At 35.6% G+C, this 16457-nt stretch overlaps 1 protein-coding gene across 3 annotated transcripts in view; it reads right to left on the reverse strand.

The window, feature by feature from the left end:
- LRP6 (LDL receptor related protein 6) overlaps positions 1-16457 on the reverse strand; it is a 171286-nt gene that overhangs the window by 47200 nt on the left and 107629 nt on the right. For all 3 annotated transcript variants that reach the window (XM_034644777.1, XM_034644775.1, XM_034644776.1), the window contains 5 exons: positions 8497-8713; positions 7632-7921; positions 6099-6325; positions 3756-3940; positions 2788-3114 (listed from right to left, as the gene is read on the reverse strand). In XM_034644777.1, coding sequence (XP_034500668.1) covers positions 2788-3114; positions 3756-3940; positions 6099-6325; positions 7632-7921; positions 8497-8710 — 1243 coding nt within the window. In that variant the 5' untranslated portion in view covers positions 8711-8713. The remainder of the gene's footprint in view (positions 1-2787; positions 3115-3755; positions 3941-6098; positions 6326-7631; positions 7922-8496; positions 8714-16457) is intronic.

Genomic DNA, 16457 nt, shown 5'->3' on the forward strand with positions numbered 1-16457 from the left:
CACGAGTGATCTATCACCAGAAGGCACCCAAAGACAAATGGATATTAGGGACACGTAGCACTGACTTCTCATGGCCTTCACTGACTAATATGCACAGATATGAGCAGCTAAAATAATGATCTCAAAGGTCTTTCCATAGTCCCCTTGTCTCCATCCTCCATCAGTCATTACCTTTATTTTCTCCTTCCATTCAATGTCAAACTTCTTGAAAAAGATACTACCCCCCTTTCCTTTTCCCTTTCTCCATTCACATTCTGACCAACTCTGATCTTTCACCATTATTTCCCTGCAATTACTCCCTGTAGGGTTACAAATAACCACACCTTATTAAAAAATCCAGTGGATACTATTTTAGGATTCACCTAACTCAATCTCTCAGCAGCATTCAACACAGTGCTTTTGGGGGACAATCTTATTTCTGATGCCACTATTTTCTCCTGCTTTTCCTTTTACCTCTCTGGCTGCTGCTTTCCCTCCTCAAACAGAGTTCTTTAGGTTACCAGATCCTTCCCTGTCTCTGCATCAGGAGTTGGCAAACTATGGCCCATAGCTGTATCTTGGCCTGCTGCCTGTTTTGGAATAAAGCTTATCAGAATTCAGACACATTTTAGAAATGTCTTGATAATGGCTGCTTTCATGCTACAGTGGACAGAGTTGAACAGGTGTGACAAACTGTATGATTCACAAAGCCTAAATATTTACTCTCTGGCCCTTTACAGAAAGTTTGCTGACCCCAGCTCTAAACCTTCTCCCTAAGTAATCTCACCCATTTTAAAAACATGCTAGCAATTCCAAAATTTATTTATCTCTAACTTCATGTCTCTCCTCTTCTATCCAACTACCTATATTTAATGTATCTATTTCAATGTCCCATAGGAAAATCAATATAAACATGCCAAAAATCAAACTTTTTATTTCATTCTGAAAACTAGGCTTCCTCTCTAGTCTTCTCATCTCCTATCTACTTAACTACTGAAACCAAAAATCTAAAAGTCACATTTGCTCCCTCCCTCTTCTTCCTCACATCCAAACCATTAACAAGTTCTGTTCACTCTAGCTTCAAAACATACCTTTAATCTAAAGCTTTTCTCCATCACCACCACCACCATCCCAAACAAGTCTACCTGATTACCACACCAGTCTAGTTGACTTCCCTGCTACCACGCCTTTTTCTCTTCAAATACAGTCTACACAGCAATCAAATCATGTTATATATTAATTTTCACAGCAACCTTACACGGTAGTTATTATTCTTCCCATTTACAAATGAGAAATTTAAGGCTTAAAAAATTTGTCACTCGGGGTGCCTGGGTAGCTCAGTTGGTCAGGCATCTGCCTTTGGCTCAGGTCATGATCTCAGGGTCCTGGGATCAAGCCCTGCCTCAGGCTCCCGCTCAGAAGGGAATCTGCTTCTCCCTTTCCCTCTGCCCGGCCCCCACACCTGGCTCATGCTCTCTCTCTCAAATAAACAAAAATGTTAAAAAAAAATTATGTGACTTGATTTAGTAAAACACAAAACTAATATGTGGCAAAGACTCCAAATCATTAAACTATAAACTTACAGTCTTTCTTGTTTACAACTGAAGGCTTGTGTCAGAACACACTGAATCCTTTCCTGTGTGACTTCCTATACTTTCAGGCACAGAATAATTTCAACAGTTAACTGAATAGTTAACAGTTATTTTATATCATATTATTATTTGTTATATGATTTATTATCATATAATTATATAATATATAAATGTTATATTTAAATGTTTATATATTTACATACGAAAAATGTTTACTTTATATTATTTATATGTAATGTTTTCTATATTATATATTTATTATATATTATGTTATATATGACTAATTGAATAATTAATAGTTAATCTAATATCCTATAGCAGTTTTGTTACCATTTACCCTAGTGAACCATATCCTATAATTCTCTGCCAGAATTTGCTCTTTCTGACCAAATTCTCTATTTCTTTATCATCTCTACCAATTAGTTCTTGTTTATTCAACAAGACATGGGCCTTTACATATACCTGAGTTTAAACCAGGTTTCCCCAAGCCAGCAATGTTTGTTACACACTGTGTTTTGCTATTATTAGCACAGTCTGTGTGTGTGTGGTTATGTGTATTTAATATGTAATATGTATTGCTAATATTTAAATATCAGAAGATATTGCAGCCAAAAAAAAAAAAATCTGGATTCATGACTGGATGAGATCTGGTAACATCAACTGGAATTAAATAGAGACCACCCACTATGTTCAGAGCATGTGCTCTCTAGTTCCCCATATATTTACAACTGCTTCATACCAGGCTAAATTTACTCATATGCCTTTTCCACTTAGCCTCTTATACACTTAAATTGTTTACCTTTATTCTATGAACTTCAAAGGAGAAGGAGATTTAATTTTGAAGATTCTCTTTTTTGTACTGTTTTTACTGCTCTTCCTTTATAAAAATGAATAAATATAAATTATGTATAGTAATGCATGTGTGACTGTCTTTCTCAATGAAGCTATGCAACTGTGCATTAAATATTTAGTGCTAAAAAGTAAAAGACTTAATTTTTCTATAATATCAATTTTTCTGTAACGGTAATTAGCTATCACTAAATAGTTACAGAAACTTGCATTTTTTGCATCTTTAGTCTTCCTCTTTTGTTAAACAAATGATCAACTCTGGACTTTGACAACTTTTTACTCTAGAAAGAACATGAACTACAAAGTGTGTTCAAAATCCTGCTTTCTTCTCGAATTCTAGTTTGCTTTGGGGGGAAATGCAGCTTACCACTACAAGTCCTGTTGTCAGCATTAAGTGAGTAGTGGGCAGGGCATCCACAAACAAAACCTCCAACTGGCACAGCCAAGCAGAGGTGGGAGCAGTGCCCATTGCTGGAAGCACACTCATTCCACCCCGCCTGCCGAGAGGAGTGAAAGACGAGGATGTCCATCACATAATCCAAATGGCCCTGAATGATGGTGCGGTTTTGGCCACTAGTTTTGTTGGCACGTTCAATGCTGCGTCGGCTCCAGTCCGTCCAGTAGATGTAATCTTGGTACTGAGTTAAGCCAAAAGGATGAGGCAAGTCATCTGCTATAACTTCACGGTTGAGTCCTATTTTCAGAAAGGCAGAGGAGAGGGGAGAAGCAGAGGTATGAAATATGTGAGAGCATAAGTCTTATTGGACAAAAGAAAAAAACAGTTGTAACATATAAAATATTACATTTGTAAGCAATTTAAAATAGAACAATTTATTTAAAAGCAATTTTAAAACCAGACCAGTCCTCTGAAATCAATACATCTGCAGTCTGACCCCATGCCTCAAACTTATATTCTTGCTATAAATCACTGAGTTTGTTTAAACTCCTACAAATGGTCTATTTATACTGCAATCTTTTTTTTCTCCATAAGGGTCTATAAGTTGAACTTTTCTTCTTCCTTCGATAAAAAGACAGAAATGAATATAGTGTATTTTACTAGTACAAAAAGTCACTTCAGGAATATCTAGGGAGTTATAAATTCCATTACAAGCCCAGCAACAATGAAATTCCCACAAAATAAAGAGATGTGAATCCACATACCTGGCCCACTATTAATAATAATAAACAGGATACAATGCCAGTCAGAGGAAGAGAATCTAGACATTCATATGAAGTTCTATTAATAGTACCTAACCAACGGTAAACAGCAGCCACTGATTTCTACACAGAAGGAATAACATACTATCTGTCTGAATAAGAAGAAGTACAGCTTACCAAGCATATTTGAAGATTCTATTAAGTTGGTGTCCAGGTCTGTCCAATAAAGCCTCCTTTTAGCATAATCAATAGTTAGGCCATTTGCCCGTCCCACATTTGGAACTAATGTAGTACGTTCACTTCCATCCATGGCAGCTCGGTCTATCTTAGGTTTTCCACCCCATTCAGTCCAATACATAAATCTAAATTCAAAACAATAGATAACATTTCACTTTTGGTTATTTGGGAAGAAAGGGCCATATTTGTGCACAGTAACTAAATAAAGAAAATACACGTTGAATCAAAGAATTTATTAAAACAAAATCATGGCTATAATTTCTTCAATTATTTTGGCACCCTCAACTAAATATTTTTTCTCATATCCTAAAAAGGAAGTGAGTCAGCTTTCTTTAGTCTTTCCAATGAATTTGTTCCATCCAAAACCCAGAAATTGGAAATAAACCAATGATTTCCTTACTGCAGCTCTTGCATTTATAAAACTAATATTCAAGAAGATACCAAAAAATTAAAGCTCTGGTCTCAGAATCCGATTCACTTCTGCATAAAATATTTTTGTATCTTTTTATATATTTCTGAATACAAGTAACTTGAGTTTTTAAATTTTTAGACTTATTTTTTGACTTATATAATCAACTCTCCCCCAAAACAAGTTGCAACAGTACATCAAAGGTAAAAATTAGTAGCCTTTAAATGAAGTTAAAAAGCAAAGTTTGAAATGTATTTGGTCACACAGTGCAAGGGAACATACTATATGTACAAGAGTGATCAATCACCTTTTATCGTGTCAGCTGGGCAGTGATTGCAATAATCCCTGTGAAATTTTAGAATACTTTCTTGCTTTTATTTTATTTTTTCAAGTTTTTCACATTAACCTTAGAGCAGCCCCACAGTATGGGCTTTTTACAGATGTAAAGAGGCTAAAACAGTAAAAGAAATGTGAATGATTTAATTTCTTCAACTCAGTCACATGGCAGAGTGAGAACTAGAACCTAATCTTTAGCTAAATGCTTTTGCAACTAAACTAGTAAGGTGCTAGTTCTGAGACATTCTGAATACTGGGACTAGGAAAGCACTCCACATGCCAACTCTCATCAAATACCTGAGGACAGACATTCACTCCTCAGCCTGTCAGCTGAGGGCTGACCTGGTAACAATGCATGAACATGCTTTTCTGAAAATTAAAGTTAGTCCTGGGCTTTGTTTGTATTTGCACTTGTCAGCTGACAGGAACATGCACACAAGAAGCAAGGAGAAACAACTGTGAGAGAAATGTCACAGCTGCCAGCAGCCACATAAACTAGAGTCCTTAGTCCCAACTATTAAATCTGTCTGGTAACTAATGCTCAGAGTAAAGATCACCATAATCTAACCACACCACGTCAGCACAGAGAACTTTCTTTGCTATGGCCTTCTAACCAGATGGTAACTAGCTAATAATGCGATTAATGTGATTTCAAGAAAACTATTTTTAATTACAGATATGGTAAATATGCTTTCATGTTCACACTGTTAACCTCTGCTTTTAAAAGTGGAATTATTCTTCGAATTCCAGATTTCTTAGCTGTTAGCTTTTTAAAACTTGCTAAATCATGTAAGAGGATCACCTATCCTTGAAAAATGTATTGTGTTGTAAATAAACTTCTATTTATTGAAAAGTCTACTATTTAATATCAAAGTTCTCTAAGCTTATAACAGTGATCAAACTAACTGTCCATTCTAAATTAATGACTATTTTAAAGTGAAACTTTTTAAAATGCAACTATTTCTTAGTACATGGCATTATTTCAGTGGGTTTTGGAATCTGGTTTAACCTGAGACAGGATGCAAGCAAATGCAAACTGGATACCTTTAAAAAGGCTGTTTATTAGCATATAAGTATGACTGGTAATATTTAAATACTAATCCATTTCACTAGTCTTTCTCTACCTAATGTTAATTATTTTTACTTCAAGGAAGAGATTTGCAGTAGAGTGCTGAGCTCTGAGGGCAATTAATGGGTTTTAAAGATTTTATTTATTTGAGAGGGAGAGAGAGCATGCAAGTGCAAGCAGTGGGAGGGAGAGAGAGAGACTCTCAAGCTGACTCCATGCTGAGCATGGAGCCCAAAGCAGGGCTTGATCTAACGACCCTGAGATCATGACCTGAGCTGAAATCAAGAGCTGGATGCTTAACCGACTCAACCACCCAGGCATCCCTCAACTACTGGATTTTAAAATAAAGCCTACCTATGGTTTAGTTATCAGATTCCTAATAAGCACTACTTAAGACATCAAAAATACAATCCATAATTAGGCTATGTGCAACACAGTTGCAAAGAATGCATACATAAAAGCTGTTTACCCTTCAGCAGGGTCCAGTGCAAGAGCTCTGGGACTATCTAAGTCTTTCCACACCAAAACTTGTCGGTGCTGCCCATCCAACTTTGACACCTCAATTCGATTCGTTCCTGTGTCTGCCCAGTACAAGTTCTTCCCCAGCCAGTCTACTGCCATGCCTTCTGGATAATCTAAGCCGAATTCTACCACATGTTCCAGCGCACTGCCATTCATAAAGGCTCTGCTGATGGTCTGCAAAAATAAGATTAACAACAAAATCACATGTCTTAAGTACAAAACACTATCCAGAAAGCATGTTTGTTTTGGTTTTTGTTGGGTGGGAGGATCCAGAAGAGCCAGAGGCATAGTTTCTTAATACAATTCACATATTTTACAAGCACAGGAAAAACCTGATGTCAATCTCTAATAAATACAACTGTGACCTCAAGTTTTACTCTCAAGCCAGGGAGAAATTTTTATAATTCTTAGGGACCAAAAATTTATTCTAGTAAGACAGTAGAATGACTGCTTTTAAAATCTATTAGTAATGTATTAGTAATCAAGTGAAAAAGATATGACCAGAATGTTGTAGACTCATAACTGGTTGTCAGCTTCCTGAAGGTTCTTGAGAGTATGTCATGGCATTCTGTTAATCTAAAAAGATCTCAACGACCTTATACATTATAAAATGTATATAACCCTTATCATATTATTACCACTGTAATTCTGAATCCCTCAAAATTTAAAATCATAATTCAAGCTATTAATAATAGCTGCTACTTCTTGGCAAGCCCTACCTTAAGTACTTTGTACACATATATTTTCATTTAATCCTCGAAACAGCCCTGCAAGATAGGCATTATCTCTATTTTCAAGATGAGAAAACTTAGAAGGCCATAGAATACAAGTCAAAATGTATTTATTTACTTCATTCATTCACTCAATTAATAGATTTTACTGAGTGCCATTAAAATTCAACTCTGGCTCCACTACCCCACGATTTTTCCATATTAGACAAATCTTACACAAGTTATCTGAAATAAGTCCAAAACTATCTAGAAGAAGGAAAGATTATTCTCCAGATTTTCTGGTCAGGAGCTCCTCCTTATTGACTCAGTATGCTTTTCAATATTTATTTTAGGAAAAAGAAAATAAAGGTATACTCTAACTCATAATTAGAGTTTTCTACTTCAGCCAGACTGCAAAATTTTGTTTAAAATAAATTAAGAGCCAGGCTTCTATGTGCCATTTATATAACTGCTTACTCTTTACTTGCAGAAAATGTCACTCATTATCCTCAAATGGAACAAAGTAGAGGAATATTATGTCTTGCAGATTTAAGAACACTCAAGCAAAGTATCTTGTGTTAAAAAAAAAAAGCACTTAATTAAATACTGAATGGACCTCCCCCTTGACTTCCTTTAAAAAGTTAAGGGCTTTTGTTGAATTCTGCCTACTAAGCAATGAGGAAGAGTGATCATCATAGCATGAAGACTTGGACATTTTAAAGCACTCCCTTCTAGTCTTCAGTTTTAACATTCCAATTCTTTTGGCTAACCTTGAGTGATATATCAGTCCAGTAAATGCGGTTGTCTGTTACATCAAAATCCAAAGCAGAAGCTTCTTTGACACCAGTGAGAGGAATGGCCACATTATTATTGTTAGTTTCCAAAGAAATTCGCCTGATATCTGCTCTCCGTGAAAACAAAAGGAAAGCCTCTGGGACAATGCAGGTCTTCATGTCACTGATGAGTTCAAAGCCAATGGGGCAGGCACAGCGGAGGCCCTGAGGCCTATAGAGGCAAAGATGGCTACATCCCCCATTTTCCTCAGCACAGGGGTTGGAACCTAAAAGATGCATTAATTATAAAAGGGCACAGAAGGACAAACACACCAACACAATCAACATATTTTCACTTGAAAATGACTAAGTTGTGTAGGTCACAAAGACATATGATTAAATCTGCTCCCAAATATACTTTCGATTCTAATATCATAAATAAACACTATGAAGATTAATAGGGAATAAAAAGCCCGGCGCGGTGGTGCAGGCCTGTAGTCCCACCTACTCGGGAGGCTGAGGCAGGAGGAACACTTGAGCCCAGGAGTTCTGAGTTGTAGTGCCTGCACTATGTTAGTCGGCTGTCCACACGAAGTTAGCATCAATATGGTGACCTCCTGGGAGCAGGATGCCACCAGACTGCCTAAGGACTGGTGCACTGGCCCAAGTCAGAAATGGACCTATGTACTACATTTTGAGTAAGCCTACATTTAAAAGGCCTATTCCTGGTTAAAAAAGAATTAACAGATGATTTCTATACACCCATAAAACATCAACAATTTACAGTGCTGCTTTACAAGCCACTATCTCTGAATTTTTCCCATTCCTGATTTCCATCTCAGAAAATTCTGGAATTACTTACCAATGATTCGATGAACATTTGTGGCCTTTAGGCCCATGAGGTCAGGAAGCTGATCTATGATGATTTCCCTCTCTGCGCTTCGTTTGTGTACTCTTTCGATGCTACGTCTCTGCCAGTCAGTCCAGTAAACATAGTCACCCAACAAAGTAAACCCAAATATGTGAGGAATTTTGTCTTCCACTAGTACTCGTCTCCCAGTGCCATCAGTATTCATAACCTTCAAGTTTAAGTTTAAAGACAAGAGGTAAAGATGTGTACTTAATTCTTCAAATGTATGTAAAAAATAACAAATCCAACTGCCTGTTGTATCAACACTGAAGTGTCATCTTGGTTATTCCTATTATAGTGCTTTCTTTCACAAAAGGATAGCATGCTAACTTAACAAGAATGATTTCAAATACGCAGTGTAAGCTCATATTTTATCTCTATTTTTCCAATCTCTTATTACCCTTCCTTCTAAAAATTCTGGCAATATTAGCTTAGTATGTATCTCATCTATTAAGTGACTATGTAAAAATTAAAAATACAATATCCTTACCTGAAGTTTGCTTGTACACTTGCTTTTATTTATTTATTTATTTATTTATTTATTTTTATTAAATATATAGCACAGTACTGGATACGTAGATGTTCAGCAAATGCCTTAAGGTAAATATAGCCGTGTTTAAATGGCTGTAATGAATTAATTTATTAAAGTGTAGTTCTTCAAAATAAAAACTGATACATTAATATAAAAGAATATGTGCAAAGAGAAGACCAAAACAACCACACACTGTTAAACTGAAGAATAAAAACAATGCAGACCTTCTCTATGTCCTGGCAACTGGTGGAAAACTACAGGGCTGCAGCCTTATTCTCATTTCCAACCCCCGATTGTATTGTTCGCTTATGCTACTTAGATGTACGTTAACTAAAACGGTAAGTAAAAAGGAGCAGTTTGGTAATTAGATCACACATACTTTTGCTGCTGTACCAGATCCTCACTCTACTCCCCCAGCCCCAAATCAAATATTGACAAACATATCTAATGAATGCAAATCACCATGAAAGACATCATGATGAATGCTCAGAAGTTTGTAAGAGGGCCTCTTGTAGCAAAGGGGTTACAATTTAGTTGAGGAGGTAAACTATATTTACATTAAATTCATACACGTATACCCTTCTCTGGCCTGTAGCTTATCAGGAAAAAGTGTAGGAAACAGTAGGAGCTCAAATCCATCTTGAAGAATTAGAAGAATTTTGACAAAGAGAGAAAAGGATTTTTCAGATTATTGAAGAAATAACACGTTAAGACACAAAGATGCCTTGTGTGACTGACTTTGAAAGAAATGCACTGAGGCAGAAAGAACACAAAAGGGACTCAAAGGAGACAACATTAGGCAGATACCATCCTATGGCAGGTATGAAAATTCCAGGATGAGAACTACAGAAAACAAAATACTTTTGAGAGCACTTTATTAAAGGAGGGTGACATGACAAAATTCTATTTCAGGAAGACCTCATTTACCTCTATCGCCGTGTTCTGATTGTGCTAAAAATAAACATCTTCAATACAGAATTATGGTTAATAACATATTTTCATTTACTGTGGGACGGTAATGGAGGTCCAAAATCTCTTATCTGAAAGTCTTAAGGCCAGCCATATTTCCGAATTCAGGTTTTTTGTGGTATTTAGAAAGGTGAACACAATGCACATTTAGTGCATCCCCTCTGCCCGAGTCCGGGCAGCACTTTGTGGCCAAACACATTCACATTTTGTGCAGTAAAACATATACATAGTCCCACAAAGGGGGACACATGAAGATTCCAGATAGTCTTATATTGCTTCAAGTCAGGTTTTCCACCAAATGAATTAGCAGAAATAACTTGGTCTTGAGAGCTTTTTCATTTCAGAATTACACATAAAGGATTAGAGATTAGAAATGCTTTGGTCTAGGCCCTTGTCAAAACTGGTGTTTGGATCAGTGTTAATGCTGCTCTAAGTGCAAGACCAGGGTCTCAGGAAAAAGAAAAAAGACCAAAGGACATATGAAAAATCCAAGGTTTTTAGCAACATCTGTCGAACAACAACAAATGGTAATAAAGTTCTTACAAAGATGTTTAGATTAGCAGAGTGGCCAGGAACTCAAACACAGTTACCTAAAAGCCCCTACTAAGGATTTTGTAGCTTTACCTACTAGAGCATTAGTCCCTTCTAGCTAATCCTCCTTCTTTCACTTCAAAAGCAAAAACTAGAAGTCTTTTTTTTTTTCCCCCCTTGGGGTGGGGAGGGGCATGGTGGGAGAAAGAAAATAAAGTGCACATTAAAGCTAGATATATCACATCTACTTCCAATTAAACAATGTAATTCAGATGTGCTAAAGATTTTTTAATGTAATTTTATAAACATACTGTTTCCCTTAATTCCCTATCTTCCTGCTTTTATCTGTTGCAGTTTTTACAGCAGGGTCGAGTCTAGAACAGTGCTGCCCAAGAGAAATATTTAAGCCCCAAATGTGAGTCACGTGTGTAATTTTACATTTTCTAGTAGCCAGATTTTAAAAAGTAAAAAAGAACAGGTAAAATTAATATTAATACTGTATATACTGTATTTTATCTAATCCAAAATATTTTTATTTCAACATGTAACCAATACTTAAAAATTTCTTAATGAGACTTTTATGTTTTTTCTCATACTACGCCTTCTTAGTATGCATGTTAGACTTCGAGCATCTCTCGTTAAAGCAGCCACTTTCTGAGCGCTCCACAGCTGTAAGTGGTCACTGGCTACCCTAACGGACTGTGCAGGATTAGAATTTCATGCTGGTGACTATTCAGCCTACAACAAAATTAATGTACTGCTTTTTTAGATTACATCTCTGTCCTCTCGCACACCTGCCTGTGACAGGACTGCCCTATGCCCCTCAAGCTTAGTAAAGCCAGAAACAATTAAGTGTCTTCCATATGGTCTTTCCTCCCTCTTCAGCTATACTATACTTAATTCTAATATGGGTTTAAAATTATTTTTAAAAAATGATTTCTGATGGGAAAAAATTAATAAAATAATGTTTTTCAGCTTTCATCACATTTGAAAGTTTAAATTTCAACACTAGCTGAGACTTATAAGAACAAGGACAAAGACTTGATTCTTTCATTTCTTTTAAGTTATCCCAACATTTAAGTGTTACAATCATAGTTGTATTAATAAGATAATCCATACCTACCATCTCCTTGGCTCTCCCACTAAGACATTATTCTAGAGTGACCATGTACTAATAATAATGGTTAAAGCTGATGGTTCGTGAGAATCTTTATTCTGCTTTACTGCATGTCTGAAATTTTTCATAATTAAAAAAAAAAGCAAGGAAAGATAAGGTGCAAGTCCAAGGGCACTTTAACAATAATAATAATAATAGCTGTCATTAACAAATGCGGTTATCATTTTTGTTGTTATGATGTGGAAAGCAATTATAAGAATCCTCTGACGAGATTAAGGGATCAACATCTTAAAAAATCTGACTGGGAGACTTTACATCTAAAGAACCGTATGTTTCCCTTTATACAGACTCCAATGATTACTTTCTGAACTCCGTTTCCTTCCATTACTTTTGCAGAGGTGACACTTCTATTAGAAAATGGCTTTTCCCCTAAATATTTCTCTTTTACCAGCCACACAATGTCTACTGGGCAGAAGCAATGCAGTGAAAAAGAACATGCTGCTTTGTCTCTAAGAAAAGCACTATTACATTTCTCAAACCCAACAAGTAACAGTTTTGGACAGGTTACTAGGTTTGTAAATATGGTTTTAAGCCCCTTATGTTTAAAATAACAACACAAATCCTGGTTAAAGCTTGCTTGTACATTCTGAACCCAGAACAAATGAACCATTTTAAGCGATTCCAAAAGATTACCCTTATGCTTTAAAAGTTGAGCCAACACTAATTAAATCTTCTGGCAGCTTTTGAGGGTGTGCTTTGCTGTATTACCTCAGAGTGGTTTAATTAGTTAAACTGAAATTGGGCTTCTGTCACTTCTAAAATCTACCTCCAAATCTGAACCAGAGTCTCCAGTGGTTTCAACTGCTTCAACCACATTGCGGTAGGGATTTAACTATTCTGAGGCATTCCCAAATATTAAAAACCACACTGAGAATATAGGCTACAACAGGAAACAGATGTGGGTTAACCAGAGTATCTCCATAGGAAGGAGGTAATAGCAACCCTTCTATAGATACCACATCTGGTTTTTTGAGCAGTTTCATCAGCTTATGAAATGTCAAGGCAAGATTACCCATGAAATTTTGGAATGTAGCCAGTCTACTACCAAAGTTGTTGCTATACAACCTCACTTGACTAGACACGTTCAAAAAATAGATGACAACAGGACAACCAGGCACCTATCATAAAATGAGCTAGAGTGGGAATACTAAGACATCGTAAAAGAAAAGCTTAAATTATGCTCACAATGAACCATTCCTCTTCTAATGTTCCAGCCAATATCCAAAACAAGTAGTGAATTAATATTTATATATAAAGAGACAAAAGATCGCATTGGAGGCTGATAATAGGCTATAAAATATAATTTCGCACAAATGGTATTTTTAAAAATGGACTATATATCCATGGAAAGAACAGTTCAATCATGAAGGAGCTCACTGGGGTGACAAGTAAAGAGAAATGCTTTGGAACTAGCAGGGGAAGTAAAGAGATGCCATGCATCTGTGTAAAAGAACATAAGGGCAATCACAGTCCCGCATTTAAAGCCTTTCAACTTAGGTCAAGACTTATTATGTCTCAGTAAATACAAGTGATTTTTAATGTGAAAAGAGAAAATATCATAGTTTCATTGGGTAGTTTTATTTTTTCAAGGAGTCATGCTTAGAGCATTAAACAACTGCAGTTACTATGCTCTTTTAACAGAGAGAGTTAAGAATTGCTATTGTGACCAAAGCTTTCTAAAACCAAAATTACTCAGGAAAACTAGAAAATTAAAACAGATTTTCAGTTCCAGGCATCATTACGATGAATACACCACCACCTTGGTCAATTATACTCAACTGCTTCATGAGACACTTCTTAGAGTCCCACTGTCCTAGGGCCTTCAAAAAACTCTAATACAGGAAACTAAGTATGTTAACAAGGGAAAAGTGCTCTCTTCCCTTTCATTCTCTTCAAGCACAACTAAAATAAGTTCTATTGGAATCTGAGTAGAAATAATAATCAACACCTTATTATTGAAAGGCAACGTACTCCAGTACCAGTGAGTATGCCTTACGTTCAGATAGTTTTTTTTTTTAAAGTAAGTTTTTTGTTTTTTGTTTTTAAGTAATCTTTCCACCCAATGTGGGGCTTGAACTCACAACCTTGAGATCAAGAGTTGAATGCTCCTCCAACTGAGCCAGCCAGGCACCCCTTTCAAATACTATTCTTCAGGAGCACCTGGGTGGCTCAGATGGCTGAGTGTCTGCCTTTGGCTCAGGTCATGATCTCCAGGTCCTGGACAGAGCCCCGCATCAGGCTCCCTGCTGAGCAGGGAGCCTGCTTCTCCCTTTCCCTCCTCCTCTCCCCACTGCTTGTGCGCGCTCTCTCTCTCTGTCTCAAAGAAATAAATAAAATCTTTAAAAGATATATACTATTCTTCATTAAATAGAACTATGGCTCCTTAGAGTAATAGTTGATTCCAGGGCTGAGGTAAGAGAAATGTAAGATAAAGCTGAATATATTGTTGTTTCAGAAAGTGCTTTAAAATAATGGAGGTTCCTTGAAAAATTAAGAATAGAATCATCACATGATCCAGCAATCCCACTTCTGGGTATGTATCTAAAAGAACTGAACGCAGGATCTCAAAGGGATATTTATCTGCACATTCATGTTCACTGCAGCATTATTCATAATAACCAAAAGGTGGAACTAACCTAAATATCCACTGATGATTGAATGGATAAAGAAAATGTGGTGCATACATAAAAGAAAATATTATTCAGCCTTTAAGAAGAGAACCTTGTTATGTGCTACAAAATGGAGGCGCTATGAGGATGTTACGCTAAGTGAAATAAGCCAGCAACAAAAAGATAATACTGTATGATTCCACTTATTCCACTTTATGATTCCACTTTAGGTATCTAAAGAAGTCAAACTCTTAGAAACAAAGTAAAATGGTGGTTGCAGGAGCAGAGGGGAAAAGGAAGCTGTTTGATAGAATTTCAGTTTTGCAAGATGAAAAAGTTCTAGAGACTGTGTTGTACAGTAACGTGCATATAATTAACACTACTCGACTCTGTTTCAAAATGGTTATGATGGTAGGTTTTATGTTATGTGTTTTTTACCACAATTAAATAAAAGAGATGGAGGCTCATGAAAAGGTCACAGGAATCAAGTTGAAAGGGCTACTAATGCCAATTCTGGGATAATTTTTCAACAATACAATGATAATAATGGAATATAACCTTATAATATTCTACAATTTTATAGAATAAATATCCATGGTTCCATATTAATATACATATGAAAAACAGAATAGAGGCGAGGGAACAGCTCTTCCTTACAGGAAAATTCCAATTAATAAATATAATAGGAATAATGGAAATCGTATCAACGTTAATTTCCTGGTGTTGATCATTGTTCTATGAGTATGTAAAATGAAACTGGGTTTCTATTATTGCAAATTTTTTGTTTAAGTCTGAAATTAACTCAAAATGAATAGTCTAACTAAAGGGCAACATAGCACAATACATAAACTACTGTATTAGGAATCAGGAAGTTGGAATTCGTTCTTTTTTTTTTTCCAAATAGAAAGTTCTATGACCTTAGGCAAAATAAAAGAAGTAAACTAAGCAAAAAGCGCCAAAGAATGCTGAATTTTACGAAGAGAAACGTGGAACAGAAAGAACAAATGTTTCTGTAAGCATTTTATCTAGGAACTATAGCTAATTTTATGAGAACTAAAAACAGCTTTTTTATGCAAAAACAATTTTGAAAACTCATGAAACACTGTTTACCTACTATCTTGAGACTAATAAAATCTACTATGGCACAGGAAGATTTTTTTCATATTTTAAGAATAACACTGTAGCTAAAACATAAAAGCAGTATTATAAATCTTAACCAAATATAAAAACCAAGTCATTAGTCAACCCAAAATCAAAAATAAATGAACAACAAAAACAAAAAACTCTGAATAGGGGTGATATTAATTGCATAAAGCCTCTAATTTCATTCCTACTTAGAAACTCTAGAAGCCTGGAAAATTTCAGAAGCTCGAATTATAAATGAAATACTAAACAAATATCAGTCTACTGAAAATCTCACTACAACCAAAGGAATTCTAATCCTTCTCCAAGATTTAGTTATTTCAGATCAAATCTAACAAAAAACATTATAGTACAGTGAATGAACGGTTTGGTAAATCTACGAGTTCAACAAAAAAATAGGGCCTGCATTGTAATATTCTTAGAAGGTTTAAATTTTTAAATTGTAAACTACACTTAAAGTGCAAAAAAACTGAAGGAGAAGCCTTTCTTCATTATGGGTAACTTTAGGAATAACTCTTACACAGAATCTTTAAATAGCTGGTGATAATTTTAAATTTAAGTACAAAGTTAAAACACTTGTCATTTTTAACTGCTCAATGTTTTGCAAATTCCCTCCCAAGAAGTCCTAAAATTGTGGTCTCTGCCATTATTTGACTGCCTACCCTCTCCAAACCCTCTAAAAACAGTAAAAATAAAATGGCTATGACCCCTGTAAAAGTATAATAGTTTCCCACCTACAGAGAAATAACCTCCTGAAAATTAATGTTTTACATGGACTCCATTAGTAAAAAAACATTTACATGTTTGGCTAATTTCAAACATCTTTAAATGTTTATTTAAACCTCCCAAGCATGTTAATAATGGAATAGCTTGTATACAGGTCAATACAAAAATATAAACAAATATTACAAGGAGAAGTTGCTTTCAGTAAAATTGAGTTACTAAAGATTTT

This window comes from Ailuropoda melanoleuca, chromosome 16, assembly GCF_002007445.2.
Source record: "Ailuropoda melanoleuca isolate Jingjing chromosome 16, ASM200744v2, whole genome shotgun sequence".
NCBI lineage: Eukaryota > Metazoa > Chordata > Mammalia > Carnivora > Ursidae > Ailuropoda > Ailuropoda melanoleuca.